General features: G+C 39.1%; 1 protein-coding gene across 16 annotated transcripts in view; it reads left to right on the top strand.

Annotated features, from left to right (window-relative positions):
- TENM4 (teneurin transmembrane protein 4) overlaps window positions 1-18,022 on the top strand; it is a 1,547,070-nt gene that overhangs the window by 1,315,417 nt on the left and 213,631 nt on the right. Inside the window, exon 2 of one of the 16 annotated variants that reach the window (XM_085592965.1) lies at window positions 329-380. The exons of the other annotated variants lie outside the window; for them this stretch is intronic. Coding sequence (XP_085449091.1) covers window positions 377-380 — 4 coding nt within the window. The 5' untranslated portion in view covers window positions 329-376. The remainder of the gene's footprint in view (window positions 1-328; window positions 381-18,022) is intronic. 16 annotated transcript variants of the gene reach the window in all.

The raw sequence follows: 18,022 nt of genomic DNA, 5'->3' as shown, positions 1-18,022 counted from the left end.
TCTAGTTAAATTGTTTGCAACATTTTAATTTTCTTTGTAAGAAAACAATTTATTTCTCCAGTAAATACACTGTTTTGACCATATATCTGTTACAGAACTTAGGGAGACCTCAGAAGTGATTTATTTTGTGACTTACAGTAGCTCAAGAGGAAGTGCAGCCTGAGTATCTTCACAGTGCTTTGCAAGCCAGGGAAAGCAGGAGCTCACCCAGGAGCATCCCACTGCCATGGTCTTGGCACCTGGGCAGCTGCTGTAAGCAGTGTGTCTCTGAGGTGCTGAGGAGCACAGCCCAGTGTCACAGTATGGCTAAGCCTCTTGTTTTCTACAGGGATGGCTCTGTGGCCCCTGTGGACAAAGTGGTGTCTGAGCACCTCACATGGGTAAGTTGATCTTCCCATTAACTGGCTGAGACAGGATTGTGCTGGCAGTAGCACTGGCATTGGTGTAGGCTCTGATGTGCCATGAATGAGCAGGTGTGATTCCCTCCAGCAAGGAGTGTTTTTATGGATACAGAGCATGGATCTATCTACAGCTGAATTACACCAGCAAAAGTCTGCCGAAGTTAACAGATTTATTCTACACTAACATTAAGTTAACCACAGATCAGATTCTCTCTCACACAGAATCCATTATACCATCAAGTTCTCCTCTGGTCAGACCCAGTAATAACTATACAACTTGCTGTACAATATGGTGCACTATGTGGAATTGCTTCACAGTAGAAATTGCTACGATAACATACAATTAGTCTGTGCATTGACACTGAATAGTGAAAGGATGCTGAAACAAAATCTAAACTCTGTAGGAAGGGAGACATTTAACATCTCCAAGAAGTACCTTGCAGAAGCACTTGTCAAATTCAGTTGTAGTTTCCCCTGTGTGTGCATGCTGTACTTTTTTTTTTTTTTTTTTTTTTAGGAAAAACTGTTGCACAAAACCCTATCTTTTAAAATGTCTTTCAGTGGATATTAAAAATAATTCTTTCATTGTCATCAGAGACTTGGAGTGCTGAATCAAAAATATATTAAAATATTTAGTGCCATAGAGGTAATTTTCTACGATCTAAAATTGCTGATCTAGGTAGTAGTCCTCATTATTGAAACTTTTGAACCTTGATACATTCACAAACACTTTGTCATAGTTTAAATGGGAGTCTAAATTTCTTCACAGTTATTCCAGTGCAAACAGGTCCCACAGAGACAGGAGTAAGATTTCAAGGGTCTGAGAGCAGCTTCTGCTGCGATCACCAGCTAGTAGAAAAAAAAAAAGTGAAGAAAATAAGAGGGAAGGGATGACATCTCAAGGCTTCTGCAGACTCTATTCTGTCTTGGGATGCCTCAGTAGAAAAATTAACCAAATTGCTTTCACATACATTTCTGTAAATCCAGTAAAGTCAATAAATAGTCTTTACATCAATTTATCTTCAGATGTTTTATTAGTGGCAATATCTAAGGTTCAAACAAATCAGTTTACTTCTCATTGTCTGGGTTGTGTCAGCTGGTTTTCAAAGTTAAACTTGCAAAGTGGGCATTCACGATGTGGAACTATAAAACAATGTTATGTTCTACCTGAACACTATTGCAAATAATCCAAAATAGCAGTTTAAAGCAGTTCTATGAAAGTATTTTCAATTCCAAGAGAACATAAACATGTGGAATAGTGTATAGGGCAATACATTTTCATTTTCTTAACTATGTATATGCACTTCTGTTTTCCAAACTAAATGCATCTGACTTTGGTCAAAGTAAATACTTCATGTGTGGTAGTGATACGAAATCATGGCATATCCATGCTCTCATTTTGTAAAGGTTCTTGCATTTTCTCAGATAGGAATTTTCACAGAAAGAGCTGGTAATTACATTTGTCATCCTCTCACTTGGCTACAGCTGCAAAGATATAATACAATAGCAGGCTCATGTTTAAAATGGTATTGACTCAACTCTAAGTTCCAAAGGTCACCATCATTAAAATCTAGGTCATGAGTTTTACACATGTCACTAAGATCATGCAGATGAATAAAATAATCTACAAGGAAAGATTTTAGGAGCTTTTCATTCTCCTAGCTTTTAAAGCACTGGTTATATAATGTCTAAGCTAGTGGGGCTGCAGAAAATAAAAATGTATCTTAAAAAAAGCAAAAAATTGTGTGTGAGGTCAGTCAAGGCAAATAACACTTGTGCTGTAAGGGTCAAGACTGCCCCAAGACTTCAGTGCCTGGACTTTCCCATGTTTTCCTTCATCCGTCAGGACAATATTGAGCATTACTATTCACATGATAATGAATTAAGCATAAGAGGAAACTGGTAGATGCAGTTGCTCAGCTTTTCTCTATCGTATTTGTAAAGTCATGGCAGTCAAGCAAAGTCCCTAGTGACTAGAAAAAGGAAGATATCACACCTTATTTTAAAAAGGGTAAAAATAGGACCCTGAGAACCATCAACGAGTCAGATATTTCTGTGTCTGATAAGGTGTCATGGATCATATCTTTCTGGAAGCTATGTGTAGGCATATGGATGACAGGGAGGTGGTTGAGAGCCAGCCACATGGCTTTGTAGAGGGCAAATCACACCTGACTGATCCATTGTCCTTTTGTGATGCAGTAGTCATGGTGGAGAAGGCAAGGGCAACTGGTGTTTGATGTCTTGGCTTCTTTAAGTCCTTTAAAGTGGTCCCACTCAACATCTGTTTGCTCAGTTGGAGAGGTGTTAGTTTGATGGTGTGGTGGGCTGACTTTGGCTGTCTGTCAGATGCCCACCAAGCCACTCTTGTCACCCCCTCCTTGGCAGGACACGGGGAGAAAATACATTGAAAAGTTCATGGGGTGAGGACAAAGATGATCACTCAGCATTTACAGTCTCAAGCAACACAGACTCAGCCTGGGTAAATTAATTTATTTTATTGCCAATTTAGCAGAGTAGGATAAAGAAAACCAAGAAGAAATACAAAACTACATTGTCTGATTCTCTGATACCACTGATGAAAATAAAGTCCTCAGACAAGTGTTTGTCCAGGCAGTGACATTTGCTCCCAGCAGCCCAAGTGTAATGTATGCACTTCTGTAAGTGTATAAAGGATTCAGTACACTTCAGCATCTTAGGGTACCAATCATTTGTTTCCTTGGCATATATTGATTTCTGTGCTATGTATTGACTATCAGATCTCTTTCTTGTCATTTTCTATATGTTCTGTGCAATATCCAGATAAGCTTTTGTTGTACCTCCCCACCTCTGTCCGTCTAAGTCCTTCAGCATGCCTCCACCACTTCTGATACTGCCTGTATTGTGTCAGGTTACAGGATGATGAGCCACTGCATCTGTTCTTTTAAATCCATACTGGACTGTTCATTTTCATTGTAGTATCCTTGTTTTTCATTGATTTTTTGGTTGTGTTTGCATCTGTGTTATAACTACATAAGAAAATGTAAAGTTTTCAAATTTTAGTGGATTACAGTAGCTATTCCATGGGAAAATATGCACTGTAACGGTCTGTGCAAAGAACAGAGTCAGGAACTGAGAAGTATTTTGTCATTGTTTACACAATGGCAAAGGTGGTACAGAGTGATCTGTGCCTACCTGGTGAGACAGCTTAAAGAGGAGGGGGATGGAAAATAGTGGGATTGCTACAATTTTCTTTAAGATCTGTCTCTGAGATTGACCTCTGAGAAAGTCAATCTGAACAAGCAGGTCAGACAAAAGTTCCCAACTAGTGGATGAGATACAATCTTGTATGAGTAGAGAGAGAGGTTGACACTTCAGAAAGAACCTGATAGAAATTCTGGTACTGATTTAATTATAATCAAATTTGGGTGTAATATGTTACCATGGCAATTGTTTCCTAATTACTGAGTTCTCACAGGGATAGTACAAATGGAAAACAAACAAAAAAATCAGCAGGAGTGTTTGATCTTTTCTTACCACAATTGCAAAGGACTGGGTCTGATGTAGAAGTGATGGGGAGATATTCTATGATCCATAGCATATGAGTTTCATTTAGATGATCCTCATGGTCCTCACAGTACAACTGGAGGGTCTGTAAGAGGAAAAGGAGGAGACAGATAAGAAGAGTATGCCTAAGAATGGAATAATGTATGATTTAGTGAACTAGATTCTGATCTAACTAATTCCCTGGCTTCAGTGGAATTTAGCTTGGATTTACATTGGTGTAAACAAGATCATATCTGATCCAGATCCGGATCACTGAACCTTATATAGCCACAAGAAATATATTTGGCATTTCCTGTAATGTGTGGTATATTATACCACTGTAGTATTTGCTAAGTCACATCACTTGAACCTTAGCCTGTTTTGGAAGGGCAGTTAGTCAGGAAAGAGGATTCTTTCTTTAAATGTCATGTTTGATGTCTTTCTTTCAAGATAACTTCCAACCTCCATCACACTGCTGTTTCATTCTAATTTAAATCATTAGATGTAGAGAAGGACAAGGTAATCCATCCTGAAGAAAAAAAATAATCAATGCAAGTAGGTGTAATTAGTAGTACTTTCCTCTAGTTGAGTCAATGGTGTAGAAAGAGCTGAAAAACCACTGCAGACTGCGTTTGTTCTTCCTAATATGTTGTGACTCCCTCACAGCTTTCATAATGAAGTTGATTAGATCTCCCCTAGGACAGATATGTCTTTTTTTCTAGTTAAAGAGACTGACAAGCTCTAATATGCCATGAATAATTTTATCTGTGAAGAAAGATCGAGACATACAGACTCATATGGGCAGCAGGAGTTTTAATTTTCTTATTTGTTGAAAACCAAAATAAGCTTTTGATGAAGTGCTTACTTCACACTTCACGTTTTTACTGAGTTTATTAAGTATATTTATAGGTGTAAATCCTTGGGGAAATTCTGTCTAAACCTGAATGTGCTTCCAGTCCCTGGGAGGCTAGGTACAAAGATTTGTTAGCTATATATGTTGTTGATTGCTCCTTTGCATTCATTTTGATTTGCCAAGAGAGTCTTCCTTTCTTGACAAGTTCAGTAACATAAATTAGAAAAAGGAAATAGCATGAGAGCATGACTGCTTCATGTGTTTAAACTTCTCCACCAGTTTCATAAACCTGAGCTAGTGGGAATAAACATAGAATAAATAAATCAGCATTTGAAATTAAAAATAAACAAACCATACATCTTCTCTGGATGCTGGTGTAGAAGCAGATGCTTTACGAAAAATATCTTACACAGTTTGGTACAGATTTTGCCTGATGGTTTTGTGCACTCTTACTAGTTTAGAATGCTTCGTGCAGGATGCCTGGCAGTTTTTGGGTGCTGTACCCACTTCATTTTCCTCCTTTACATCTTGCTGGAATCTTCCTTCCAGTTGTATCTTGTCCAGTGTAGAGTGTTGCTTCTATAAATTGTACAAGAGCAGTATCTGGGTAGGCCTTCAGAAATACCAGGGTCGTGTGCTTAAGGAAAAGCATAAGAATGTGGTGTGTACATGTATAGAGAGGCCTTGTAGCCACAGCTACAAGAATAAAAAACAACCTAAGTGTCCCCTTGGGATTTTTTGGTTTAAAGAAGCACAGTTCTCCTTCTTGCTGCTGATCAAAGGCATCTGTGGCTCAAGCTGTGTTTTTGTTAGATCTGTGAGGAATCACATTGGCATAACTCTGACCCTGGCTCAGAACTAAACCACAGTTGCTTCTGGCACTGAGATGTGAGCAGTAGATACCAATGCAGCACCGTACCCTGCACCAGACACCAGCTGTCATGGCACTGACCCCTCAGAAGCCATCTCTCTTGTCCAGGTGAGTGTATTTACCAGCAGGTCAGTCAGGCAGCCTGTACACTTGCACACCATCACTTTGAACACTGTGTTTCTGTGTCAGAAATGTACAGTGGATGAAAGCTTATAAAAGGCTGTTCAGATCACTACTGAGATGCAGTCTTCGCTAATTTTCCAGCAGAAAACCCCTCTGTTCTCTTTGTTGTGCCAAGTGCTGAGTTTCTGGACAACCTTCCACAGCTCAAACAGCTGCCTTGGTCTGCAGATCAGCTGTTTGAGCCACAATGCTGTTCCATGCCAACCAGAGCCTTCCTTTTGCTTTCATACCCATTTGTTTGGTGTATGTCACAGGTACAAAGCCTTTTGGAGTCAGCAGAGTATTTATCAGCAACTCCAAGTCAACTGAGAGGTAGAAACACTGTCAATACTTGTTTGTGGATCGCTGCTTGATTTACTAGAGATAATGGTCTCCAAGGAAGTGGGAGTGGGAATTACCAAGTTTTTCCTGATCTCTTTTAGTACATGTGTTATAATCTACCATCCTTCAATTCTGAACAGCTAATTACTCATCGTGGGATGCAAATTTTTAATAAAGGAAAATTTTCAGAATTTGTTGATTCCCACTGGACTGCAAAGTGTAGACTTACTGAAAACTTGGGTGACTGTAGTATGCATATAGAGGATGCAACCCCTCCCTGCAATTTGGATGACTCCCACTGCGTCATCCACAATTTTGACAGTTTTTGTCATTATGAGGAGGCTATTTCATTGGACAAGTCCCTATCATAAGCTGAATACTGTCTTTCTGAGGATTATCTTAAAAACATCTTAAGTCTTTTACAGGGAGAAAAAAAAAAAGGTTCTTTCTGCACTGACAGACTTTTGGGTGATGTCTCACTTCAATGGAGCTTTTATACTGATTCCTAAAAAAAGTGGGGCTTCCTTCAAGACAAAGATACGACTGTCACTACTTTCTTTTTCTCACCATAAATCACAGAATGACAGGATAGTTTGGGTTTGTAGAAACCTTAATGATCATTGATCTCCAACTCCCCTGCCATGGGCAAGCACACCTTCCACTAGACCAGAATGCTCTTGAACTCCTCAGGATGGAGGTAGCCTTTTATATAGAGAAGACCATCTACATGTGTATAACTAAGGAAAAGCAGTAATTTTGTTCGGCTTGTTAAAGATTGTTTTGTAATTTATGATACAATCTCTGTTTGTTCCCCCAATGCAATCACCTTAATTTTTAACTATTTCCTAAGAAAATAAGGTCTAAATAACTGTATTTCCTGTCTGCCTGACTCCCTGTTACCTGTATTTTTAAGCTGTTGACCAGTTTTGGCTGCTTAATGAGAGCAGAGGTCTCAAAGATATACAAAATTCCTACAAATTTTGTGGAAATTCAGACCTTTGTGAGAGGAAAGATAAGGAGAATTACACCAATGCCCATTCTTTTTGTCAGCAGCCACCAGGGCAGCCAAAACATACCAATTCCTAGATGGAAGCAGGATCGGGAAATTAAATACATACAGTCATGTGTACTTAGTCACAAATCTTTGTGCTGAACTTTGTTTTCATTACTTCAGAGTTCACTATTTTCGTGTGCAAATTGAGCTCTGTTCCTTTCATCATCCAATACCTTTAATTATAGCCATAATCATCTAATATGGAGTCCTATTATCAGATGCTCTTAACTAATTAATGCTGTAAATTACTGTAAAAATCCAGGGTGGAAGTTGCTATGTGATAAAAATATATTATTTGTGTTTCTAGCTCCTGGAAATATATATTAATGTTTCTGGTCCCCAGTGTATACCAGATAGATTATTTTGAAAGCACCATGTCCCAAATAGGGAAACTATCACTTTACTCCTCCAATAAACACTGTGCAATTACACAGAAGCATGGGTGGTTTCTAACTGTCAATGTTACTGTGAATTTAAAGAAATGGAGAGTCTACATTCCCTGATGCTTAGGGTTTTTCTATGAGGTCAGGCCACCTCTTGGCCCTGAAGATCTCAGCAGATTTGGTTAGTCTGTGGGTTCTCTTCAGAGAACAGTCTGGTGCTTTTCCTGTGGATCTTTCAGTAGATATAGATTGGACTGGGTAAGAGAGGAGTGTGGGGAAATTTGAACATGTACATCCAACCCTTCTGGCTTATATGGCTTATGAGAGCTGGTTTTAAGGATTGGTTGGCAGAGATTGTGAATTTCAGATTTGACTGATGGGGGAAGATCAGGGATGGTCCACATGAAAGTTGATAGTTTAGAAGAAAAGCTGTAGAAGAGATGAAGACAGTCTGGTCCATCAGTGATACTTCTTCAGGGCAAATGTTTCCCTGCCTTACTCTTGCTCTTCTTCTCTGACATAATTTGCAATTTTTCTGGCTAGTTTCTGGCTGCAGTTGCATTTCCTTCACTTAATGTATCTACAAACCCTGCTCATTTGTTTTAATTCAGTGAGGCATCAAATGCTGATTAATCTCAATGAATCCCCAGCATCTAAAACTTTCCTTAGGAGCCAGATACTGCCCACACTGTGCACAAAACTGCTGCTGACATCAAGAGTTATGTTGCAGATCAAGGCGAGTATTGTCAATACAGGAGTTTTGCTGCAGATCAAGGGCAGTGGATCTCTGTGGGAGTTTCTGCACGTTTCTTTCCAAATGGCTATGTTGGCAGGGAAGTAGGCTGCTGGATTCATAACAGCAGACATAGATCTGTCCCTGTCATGGTTTGATCACTGGAACTGAAAAATAAAGAAAGCCCTGCCTGGTTTCCACTATTAAAGTTACCCTCAAATATTAAGGTATTTTTTTCAGAAAATGAGCTGTAAAATTCCAACCATGCTAAAGTCTTAGAGAGTTTTACACTTCTTTTCAATGGAGTCTGGGCTTCATCCTTCATGCAGCAGCTGTCTTGTTCTTTGGCAGGCTTGGTGGCTGTCCAGTGATGAGTTAAATGATTCTTTCATGTAGTTTTGATGTTAATTTGATAAATATGTGAAGTACTTTAGCTTAAAAGTGAGTAATACAAAGTTATATGCATAAACAAATTCAGTGAAATTTAAGCCTAAAAGTTTAAAATATCCAGTCATTATTAATTTAAATAATGTTATTAAGTAATTTTATTTTTGCTTCACAAATGTATTTTTGGAAGAGGTTCCTTCACAGTAGACTGAATAGGATGTGTTCTCTTAGCATTTGTAAAACCCTGCAGCCAGTTATTCATCCCACTGTTTAATTTGCAACTTGTGGTTTGTGATGGGTCCATTCCAAAACTCGACGTCATTCATCTAGAGGGTTGAGGAGGCTCTGGGACTGTGAAGGTAACAAAAATAAACCTTCTTTATCGCATGTTATTTGTGAATTACAGAATAAAATATGTCTTAATTATCATCTCTTTAATTGAACCAAAAGAATGTTGTCACCCTCCTTGGTTGTGTCTTGGAGTTGTGTCAGTTGGTGCCAGTGGCAGACTAAAATAGCTTTAATATGGTTGCCCCTAAAAAAACAAGGCTGTATTTTAATACGACTACATTCTGAACTCCATTTTTTTCTGTTGAGAGAGAGATAGAAGGGGTATACATTTTATAGGGAATGTTTCTAGCATGAAGCTGGTATAAATTGTTTTGCTCAGAGAATAACTAGCAATGTTTGAAACAAAGTTTCATATACATCTGAAATGTATATTGTCAGGATACTTGGAAGTCATAAAAAAATCCCTTTTCTACCCTGAACAGTTGTTCTAGTTCTCTGACAGTGCATATATGAAATTATTGTTTATTGTTTTGATCACACCAAAGCCTTTGATAATATAGAGATGTGTGCATGTTTGCACAGTCTTCATAAGCCACTGATCTTTTCTAAACCATGCTGTGCTCACATTTGTTGAAAATACTATAAGAAAATTATTACTTTATTTTGACATTTTTCCTAGGAAGCTCTCCTAAACTGCTTCAAAGAATGTCAAGAGCACTTAGAGGAAGCAATGAAAAGGACCTTACAAAACTCATCTTTTGTGATAATCTGAGCTTTAAAGCTGTGTGCTTTGTGCCGAAGTGTTATCTGAGTGCGCTGTCACTCTCCTGAACTGCCACGTGCTAAGGGAACCTGCAGCTAGTACTGGACTTCAGACAGTGCTAGGACTCTGTACTTCCAAAGAACATTACAAAACAACCTAAGCACCTGGCTCTGGGATCTGCACTAATATCGCTCATTTGGGGCTTGATTTTCCAATTTTCTTGGTAAATTTTTTCAAGGCCACAGGTATCATGGGGCAGTGGAAATGGGAGCTCGTACCTTAATTGTGTTAGGGCACCTGAAAAATCTCTCTGTTGGCATATGTAGAGGTACCAGTAATAATCCAGTGACAGTTTCACACATGAACAGTTGTAGGCTAGTGTAGATGAAGAATGACTTTGCAGAAATAGATCTGCCTCTCTCAGACCTCTTGAGAATTCTCACATGAGAATAACTGCTGAATAACCTGGTACCCTAGCTTTTCTCTGTTTCCCTACACTGAAGAAAACCACAATAAGCACTAGGATTATAAATAATAATTTCAATACTTCTTTTCTTTAAGAAAGGCTCAGGCAGTCTTTTTGTTCTACCGGAAGCCTTTTCATGTATTAATTTTAAATTAGCCTATTTTCCAAGATGGAAGTTGAAGGACAGTAGTCATCGCTGCCAGTAAAGGCAATAGCTCATGGAAGGGAAACAAAAGTCAAGAGGAGGAACTAAGTAAAGATCAAAATCTTTTAACTATAACATGTTTTTTCTGTCTCTGTAGCACAGTATGCATTCGTCTCACTGTATCAAGGCAGAGATATACACAAAGTTACATTCAGAATATTAGGGTGAAAAATTAACATCAGAACATGCATAAATGTCTTTATGATCTATTAATATTTAGGTGCAGTGTATTTATAGTTTAGTTGATGTAATTTAAGCACTAAAGGTTTGCAACATGAAGTGTAGAAGTAAAATAAAAAAGTGATAAATGAAATTGATCATGAATATTTCCTCTCAGACATGTGTTGTCAAAGGGTCTGTATCAATTAGTACTGAGATTTTTTGGGGTGGAGACATTATGAATAGTTAGAAAACCATACACGCTGGATAAGCTACATAGCCATTCCATCATGGCGCTTTTGTGAACAAAGTGCAGCATTGTTGAGGGGTATCTTGACAGATTCATAGTTTTGATTTTCTTTTAGTGGCCTCTTCAAGTGTTAATAAAAATATAAAAGTTTTATGTCTGTTCCAGAATTATTTGGAGTGCAGCCGTCTGCCATTGTGCTTCCAAGAATGTCAAATAGAACCTGAAGGGAAAGGTCATGGAGCCCAGCTCTCACAAATCAGATTCCTGTGCCAGAGGGAATAAGGTTTTCCACCTGTGCAGAGAGATTTTACACTCATCTGCACCCATTGTTTCCACCAAAGGAACTCGGTCAGCTTTGTGTACGTGGTGGATGGGGCAGGGAATGTAGGTAGTAATCCCTGTGACTGACGTCATGTCAGTCACAGCTGTCAGATGGAATTGTCACCAATTTATGTTGTGCTTCGGAGGTGTTTAATAGAATTTTCTTTGTTAAAACTTTAAAGGCAGGAAAAAAAAATAAAAGGAGCATGGGGGCATGGAATGGGTAACAAAGGAAAAACTGGAGAATTAGTTATGTACTGTGCAGTGCCTCTGTTTTGTAGCACCTAGGGGGGCAGCATGCAGAGAAGTTGATCCAAAGTAATGAAAAAAAAATTTGCCAGCAAAGACTTGAATTAGTTTCAGTTGTTGCCAACATGAAATCTCCCCATTTCTTTCTCAAGACTGAATAATCAAAATCATTAGTGCTTGTAAGTATTGTGCTAGACCACATCATGTTGCATTTCATAGCACTTTGCTGTGAAATAATGGAATTGTGTGTTTCCAGAGACTTATTCATTCACAAGCCTGGGTAAGATCTAAATGAAAAAGAAAGGAAAAAACTGTACCTTGGATGTTTGTGCCATGCAACTCCCTGGTGGCTGTGGGATTTACATGCCAATTGAGGTGGGAATCCAGACCCAAAGCTTGCAAGTTATTATTAAATACAAATTTAATATTAACAAACATTAAATTAAAAAAAATTACATACCTGGTCCTGACACGTGGTGAAACTGCATGAAACTTGTGTTTCATATTTGCAAAAGGATGGGCTCTGGATTGTCATGGCTGACAACATTGTAAAAAATACATAAACCAGACTATTTCCTCAGCTGCTATTAATAGTCAGCTTTGCTGATGAAGCTGGGGATCTGTCAGTCCTGTGTGTTTGTGCACAGCTAAGTCACAACAGTGCTGCAGTTTATAAAAGATTTTTGAAGGGCGTAAGCAAAATAGAGACTGTTTGTTCATTTTATTTTTATGGGGAAACAGACAAAGATCAGTTCTATATTTCAATTTTTCTAATACAGGTATATGAAAAAAACAGAAAGCCAGCAATATCAGAGAGCTTTGCTGGCAAAATCCTGAGTTTTATTTGCTATTACAGCAGCCAGAGGCACCTTTTGCCGATGTGCTTCTGTTTCAGGATCCGCTTAACACAAACAATTCAGAGATTTCCTTGTGCAGCTGTACAGGTAATCATGTCTGGTTTGGGCAACAGTGAACTGGCTGGTTATCTGTTTCATATATATATATATATTTGTCTCCATATGTTACTGCATGAAAGGATCACAAAACAGACACAGGAGAGAGTGTATGGACGGAAACAAGCAAAACTTGCTCTGTATCAAAGAGTTCCTTGGGGCCTCAAGTCAATAAACTGCAGACATCAGAGAAATGCGCTACATTTCTTTCAAGAAGAACAATCTTAGGTGTAATAACAGTTGTATTCTTAAATGTGCAGTGGAGGGGGCAGCAGATCAGAACTTTTTCCATTTCCCCAGGCCTTTTATGCATGAGGGATGGCACCCAGCTGCTTTGGCCAAGTCTGTGCAAGTTGGACTCTTTGGACAGGAGACTATCAATCTAAAGTGGCATAGCTGGCTAAACTATAGCTACTGGGATATGATGGGTGGCTACAAATGAGTTTTAGGGTTTGTGTGTGCTATGGAAAACAATGGGAATTGAATACACCTTTCTAACACCTAAAAAAAGGTACATAGCTTCAGAAGTACTGACTTCATACATCTCTTACTTAGAAAAGAGAAAGCTGAAGGATCCCAGTTCTCCAGGAGGTGGGTTTTGAAGTTTTATTTGCACATGTTTAGAAACATTCAATGAGCGTAATTTTTAGCAACTCAAAATCAGAGCACAGATGCACCATCCTTAGCTCCAGGCCAGCAGATTTTCTTTCCTGACATTATGGTGCTGTACCCTGCTAAGATGTAGTGCAGGTTGGTTATCTTCAGTCATTTAGCTGGAAGGGAGCTTGAAGGAACCATCAGTACTGTTAGAATGGCACAGCAAACTCATTTGAGCATCCTTGAAAATTAGGAGAGTAGCAGTTATGGGTTTCCAAACATGAGAACCCAGACCTAAGGGGCTGAGAGCACAGTGTGGTTGACTGCAGCATCTCACCTGAGTGGTGAGGCTCACAGTGAGTTTTTATGTTTGGGGGCATGTCTGAGAGGAAAGGAGGTCTAATGAAGCATTGTTTATTTGTTTGTTTATATGCTTAGACCAGAAAGGCCAGCAGTTCAACAGCTTGAGACTTCAAAGGCCACTATTGCCTCCAGTGTGTGGTGTCAGGGTAGTTAAAGATGTTTCTTTCCAGTAAGTCCAGCAGAAAATTCAGCCTCCAGGGCTGCAGGCGAATTTGCTTAGCTGCACACAGTAGAAGCTACTTTCCTGTGTTTCCCATAAATGATTTCACAACTTAAATATATTATTTGAGTTTACACTCTGCCAGATACTCTGGGGTTTTTTCACATTTCTTTGTGCTAAAGACAGTGATTCTTTATAAACTGTCAGATGCTAAGCAGTAGTACTCTGCCTTGATTTTATTAGATTGTGACTCTCTTTTATTGAGTAATGAACATCATGAGTTAAAAGTCTGCATATCATCCTTTGATGGTGACCCGAACCTTTTTAAAACCATTACTTGTAGGGCATTCAATCCAGTCAGATGCATGCTGATGAACAAACAGCCACCCAGAGCTCCTGCTGACTATGTACAGGCAAAGCTTGACAGCCCAGCATCAAACAAAAAATTGATTTTAAGCCCAGAAGTCAATATCTTGCTTTTGCAAAGGCACTTTGGCACTTGAGAGGAAAGTTTGCATGTAATGTACACATTTGGTGAACAAAATACAAAGGAGATGGTTTGTTTGGACTTGATTTGGTGCACCCATGGTTTTCTATAAATAGTAAAGCCAATGTACTGTTGATCTGTGCAGCTGGAGGGGAGCTTCAACTTGTTTTACATGTGCACAGGTAGCATCTAAATGGGCCTGATTTTTGATGTAATTGATCAAAATAAACAAAGCTTCCTAAGTACAGCTATGACCTGGTAATGTTTCAGGATGAAGTCTTAATAAGTTTATAAAGTCTAGTCTTGTCAGTCAGTAACAAAGTGCCATTTTATCTGCTACCTCATTTTGGGGTCCCTCATTTTCTCTTTGTACTTGTTATGGTCAGTTTGTGAGACTGAGATGGTGAGGAGAATGATTGCCTCTTTTACATGTGCTATACTGCTGGAAGTCAGGTTTAGATTTTGATAGTTAGAGTCTTTCTGCACTGGTTCTGATATGTGTAGTTTTACTAAAAATATCTAGAATATCTGTGGACAGTGTCTGGAGACATTCATAGGGACAATGAGTAGTGTTGCCATGAAAAGACACTGCAGGTTTTAAATTGTGCAGCTTTTTTTGGTGCTCGGTCTTTGTAGTACATGCTATTGCAAATTCAATGTCCAAGTTGCACATTTAGAAGAATACTCAAAACTATTTACATCTTTATAGCTGATATTCCTCTAGTAAGTATTTTCCAATGTTTGTGGATTTTTCTGAACAGAAGACTACATCAAAGTTGCATGGGAAAATTCTTCTTTAGGCTTTAGTTGTCCACAGTCCACAGTTGGTTGCATGTTTATGCACATGGTATCATAAAATATGGGTGAGATATAAGGCTGTGAAGACAGCAAATCAAAGAGTTCAGCTGGAAAAAAGACTCTGAGCCAGAATACTCTCTAGAACCAGGACACAGACACTGATGATTCTAACTGCATGATGAGGACTATGCTCTTCTCTGAGTGAGAGCCCTTAATGGAACAGTAGCCCCTTATTATTCTGTTATATGAAATAAAACAGAGGAAAAAAAGTGTAAGGTTGGCTATCCTATTGTTTTATTACTTAATGGAGATTATACATCAGCATTTTGCTTTCCTTTTATGTTTCAGTGTCATTTTGAAAACCAGGGACACAAGATGCTGCTATAGGAAAAGATGTGTTTCACAATCTGTTGAAAACACTCCACTTCATAGTAGGAGAAGCTAGTCTTAAGTGAAATTCAGTGGTCTTGTGTCTTAAGGAGAGATACAGTTGTTCCAGTTGTAATGCTGATTCTAGTTTTTAAGTGTTAGTGAGGGAAAACACTTTTGCAAACACTTTATATCTGCTCAGATAAATCATCTGACTACTGAGTGACCTATTTCTCTCCATCTCTTTTCACCCTCCTGTGCAGTGGCTTCCTCACTGGGCTTTCCATGGAGACAAACACTGTTGTCAGACATTCCTTGAAGGAGGAAATTCTGTTCTAGGTTACAGAATATCAGTGCCAGCCATGGGGTGGACCAGCTTGGTACAAAAGAGGTACCTTTGCACACTGCTTCAGCTAAGTCTAGATGTTGCAAATTCAGCTGGATTATCTGCAGATAGAATTAAAACTGGGTCTTCAAATTGTCCTGGCTGTAATCAAAAGCTGCTAGGGTACCCTTCAAGCAGGCAGCTCCTCCCGCTTTGATTTTCCTCCTAATATTTTTCCATTATCTGCCAAACTGGGGGTTAAATATTCTGCTCCCTTTTCATTTTGCAGACACCACCATTGGCTTGGCATGTGTCTGATAGGGAAGCTGTTTTTGGCAAGCAGTCTCACTTCCGATAGTAAATTCCCTGTGTCTCCTACAAAGGTGATGCAAAAGACCCAGTTCAGTTTTTCCTAGTCCACCTGACATTAAATGTCTCATCAGATTAATGAGAGAAGCCACCCAGTTCCCATACTGAGTGGCACCCAACGGGACAGGGAGCCCTGTGAAGGTGATTTCAGCTGGCTGGTGCAAGTGCTGTGACTGTACAAATGCAGCAGACTGAAGTGGGTCCTGTAGCTGAAGCATAGCTCTTTGCTGTCCTGTCAATTGAATGCAGAGTATGTTGTTTAAAAAAGAATAGTTTCTTCTGCAAGAGGTGGCAGGATGGGGGCTGGGGGTGTTTATCCTTGTGAGTGGGCACAAGCACTATTGTCCAAAGTCACACTAGCAACTTCATCATCACAGCTACTGTGGAGCTGAGGTTCAAGGGAGCACAGAGTGATTCATTCCACCTGGCAATATATACAGTGAGTAAAGAGAAATATTTCCTGTACCTAATCCAGACACCAGTTAGGCATCAGTCTGTCTGAATGTGAGCAGACGTACAAATGACAAATGTGTGGAGGAACAGAATAAGCTGGGGAAAATATGAGAATGTATTTTTCACTCAGGTTAGCACATTTGCTCTGAACACAATCACGAAACCTAATGAATCAGAAAGTGTAATTGTTACATAGTCTAATTTCAAAACAGTACTACTCATTAAAGGTTGAGGGAGAGAAAAGGAACATGAGGTTCAGACCTTTAATTGAATTTTGTCATACTAGGTCCTCACTGTAATCTTTTATGGTTCACATTTATTCAGCTCTTCATTCACAGCTTTCTGTCAAGGGTCTCTAGCATGTACCAAGTATAAGCTTCATTAACTGTATTATCTTTCAGCTCTGCTTTATCTGTGATTACCAAGCTAGTGTTTCTCAATGACATTTTAATGTTAGAAAACAAGTTAAAAAAAAGCCACAAAAAACTAAACATAAAAGCAGATTTCAATCTGTTTTGTGCATTCAGATTTCCAAAGTTTCTTTACATTTGAATACAGACATGTTAGATACAGTGTGGCTACCTGTTAGAGGCTTATGGAGAGCTCTTTAAGTTCTGGCTATTTAGACTTCCACGGTTCACAGCCTGTCTTCTAGAAATGTTGAACTTTATCTCTGGGATGCTCTTTCATTGGCCCCTGGTGTCTAAGACTGGGACTGGTGTCTAAGACTCCTTTGCTATAGACAGGTCTCTTCTGTTCTCCCTTCAAGACACAGATTAACCCTTAAACTGTTTTGCTTGACTCTGAGACTATTAGAAATTTGGATAGGTGGGGGAGAGGTGCTTTACAAGGTGTTTGTTGTAATCCGTGGTGTTCTGTTAGCTCAGCTGATCCCTCTGAGTAGCTCATGTCAAGTTTTTCATTCTAACAAGTAGAGAGGGAATGATAAAGTCTGTGTCTTTTTAGAAACCAAAGAGGAAAATTGCAATAAGGAAAATGTTGAAAATTCTCTCTTTTGGAGTAAACAAAGATTACTTACAGACAATCACATTTAGCTATCTTATACTTGGTTAAGAAAGGTCTTGGAGAATCTTGTACAATTTGTTCACTGGCCATGGTGTTCTGCTCCTTTATAAACTTTTCTGAATTCCTGTTCTGCTGTTGTCCCAGTAAAGGTTTGCTGATAGATGTAGAGAGCTGTATCAGACTTCCCCTGTATCCCACCTATGTGGTGAGATCTGTAAAAATTCAGTTCTGTGCAATAGACAGCGAATGATCTGAGCATCTTCCCACTGGGTAAAATCTACACACGTACATGATGTAAGAGCCATTGCAGCCAGCATTAAGTTCTCCTTCCTGTGGGGAAATACAGCCACACAGTTTATATCACTCAAACATTGTGGGTCTAGTTAATAGTCATAGAATCACAGGTTTGGGATGGACCCTTTAAGACTCTAGTTCCAACCCTCTGCCATGGGCAGGAACACCTTTTGTTAGACTGAGTTGCTCAAACACCCATCCAGCCTGTCCTTGAATACTTCCAGCAATGAGGCATCTGCAGCTTCTCCAAGCATACTCAAAAAAGGGGAAAGTTGAAATTTTAGGAAATCAAGAAAGATTTTTTTTTTCCCTTTCATTGCAAATCCCATAGGAGCTTGGTCACAGCAGAGGGTAAGAACCTTAACAAGTTTTTTTTGCATCAAGAAAATCCTGCACAGCTGCAGTAATTTTCAGTA

This window comes from Lonchura striata, chromosome 1, assembly GCF_050655825.1.
Source record: "Lonchura striata isolate lonStrDom1 chromosome 1, ASM5065582v1, whole genome shotgun sequence".
NCBI lineage: Eukaryota > Metazoa > Chordata > Aves > Passeriformes > Estrildidae > Lonchura > Lonchura striata.
The sequence above is the reverse complement of the archived record's forward strand: the minus strand, read 5'-3'. Positions and strand labels throughout refer to the sequence as shown.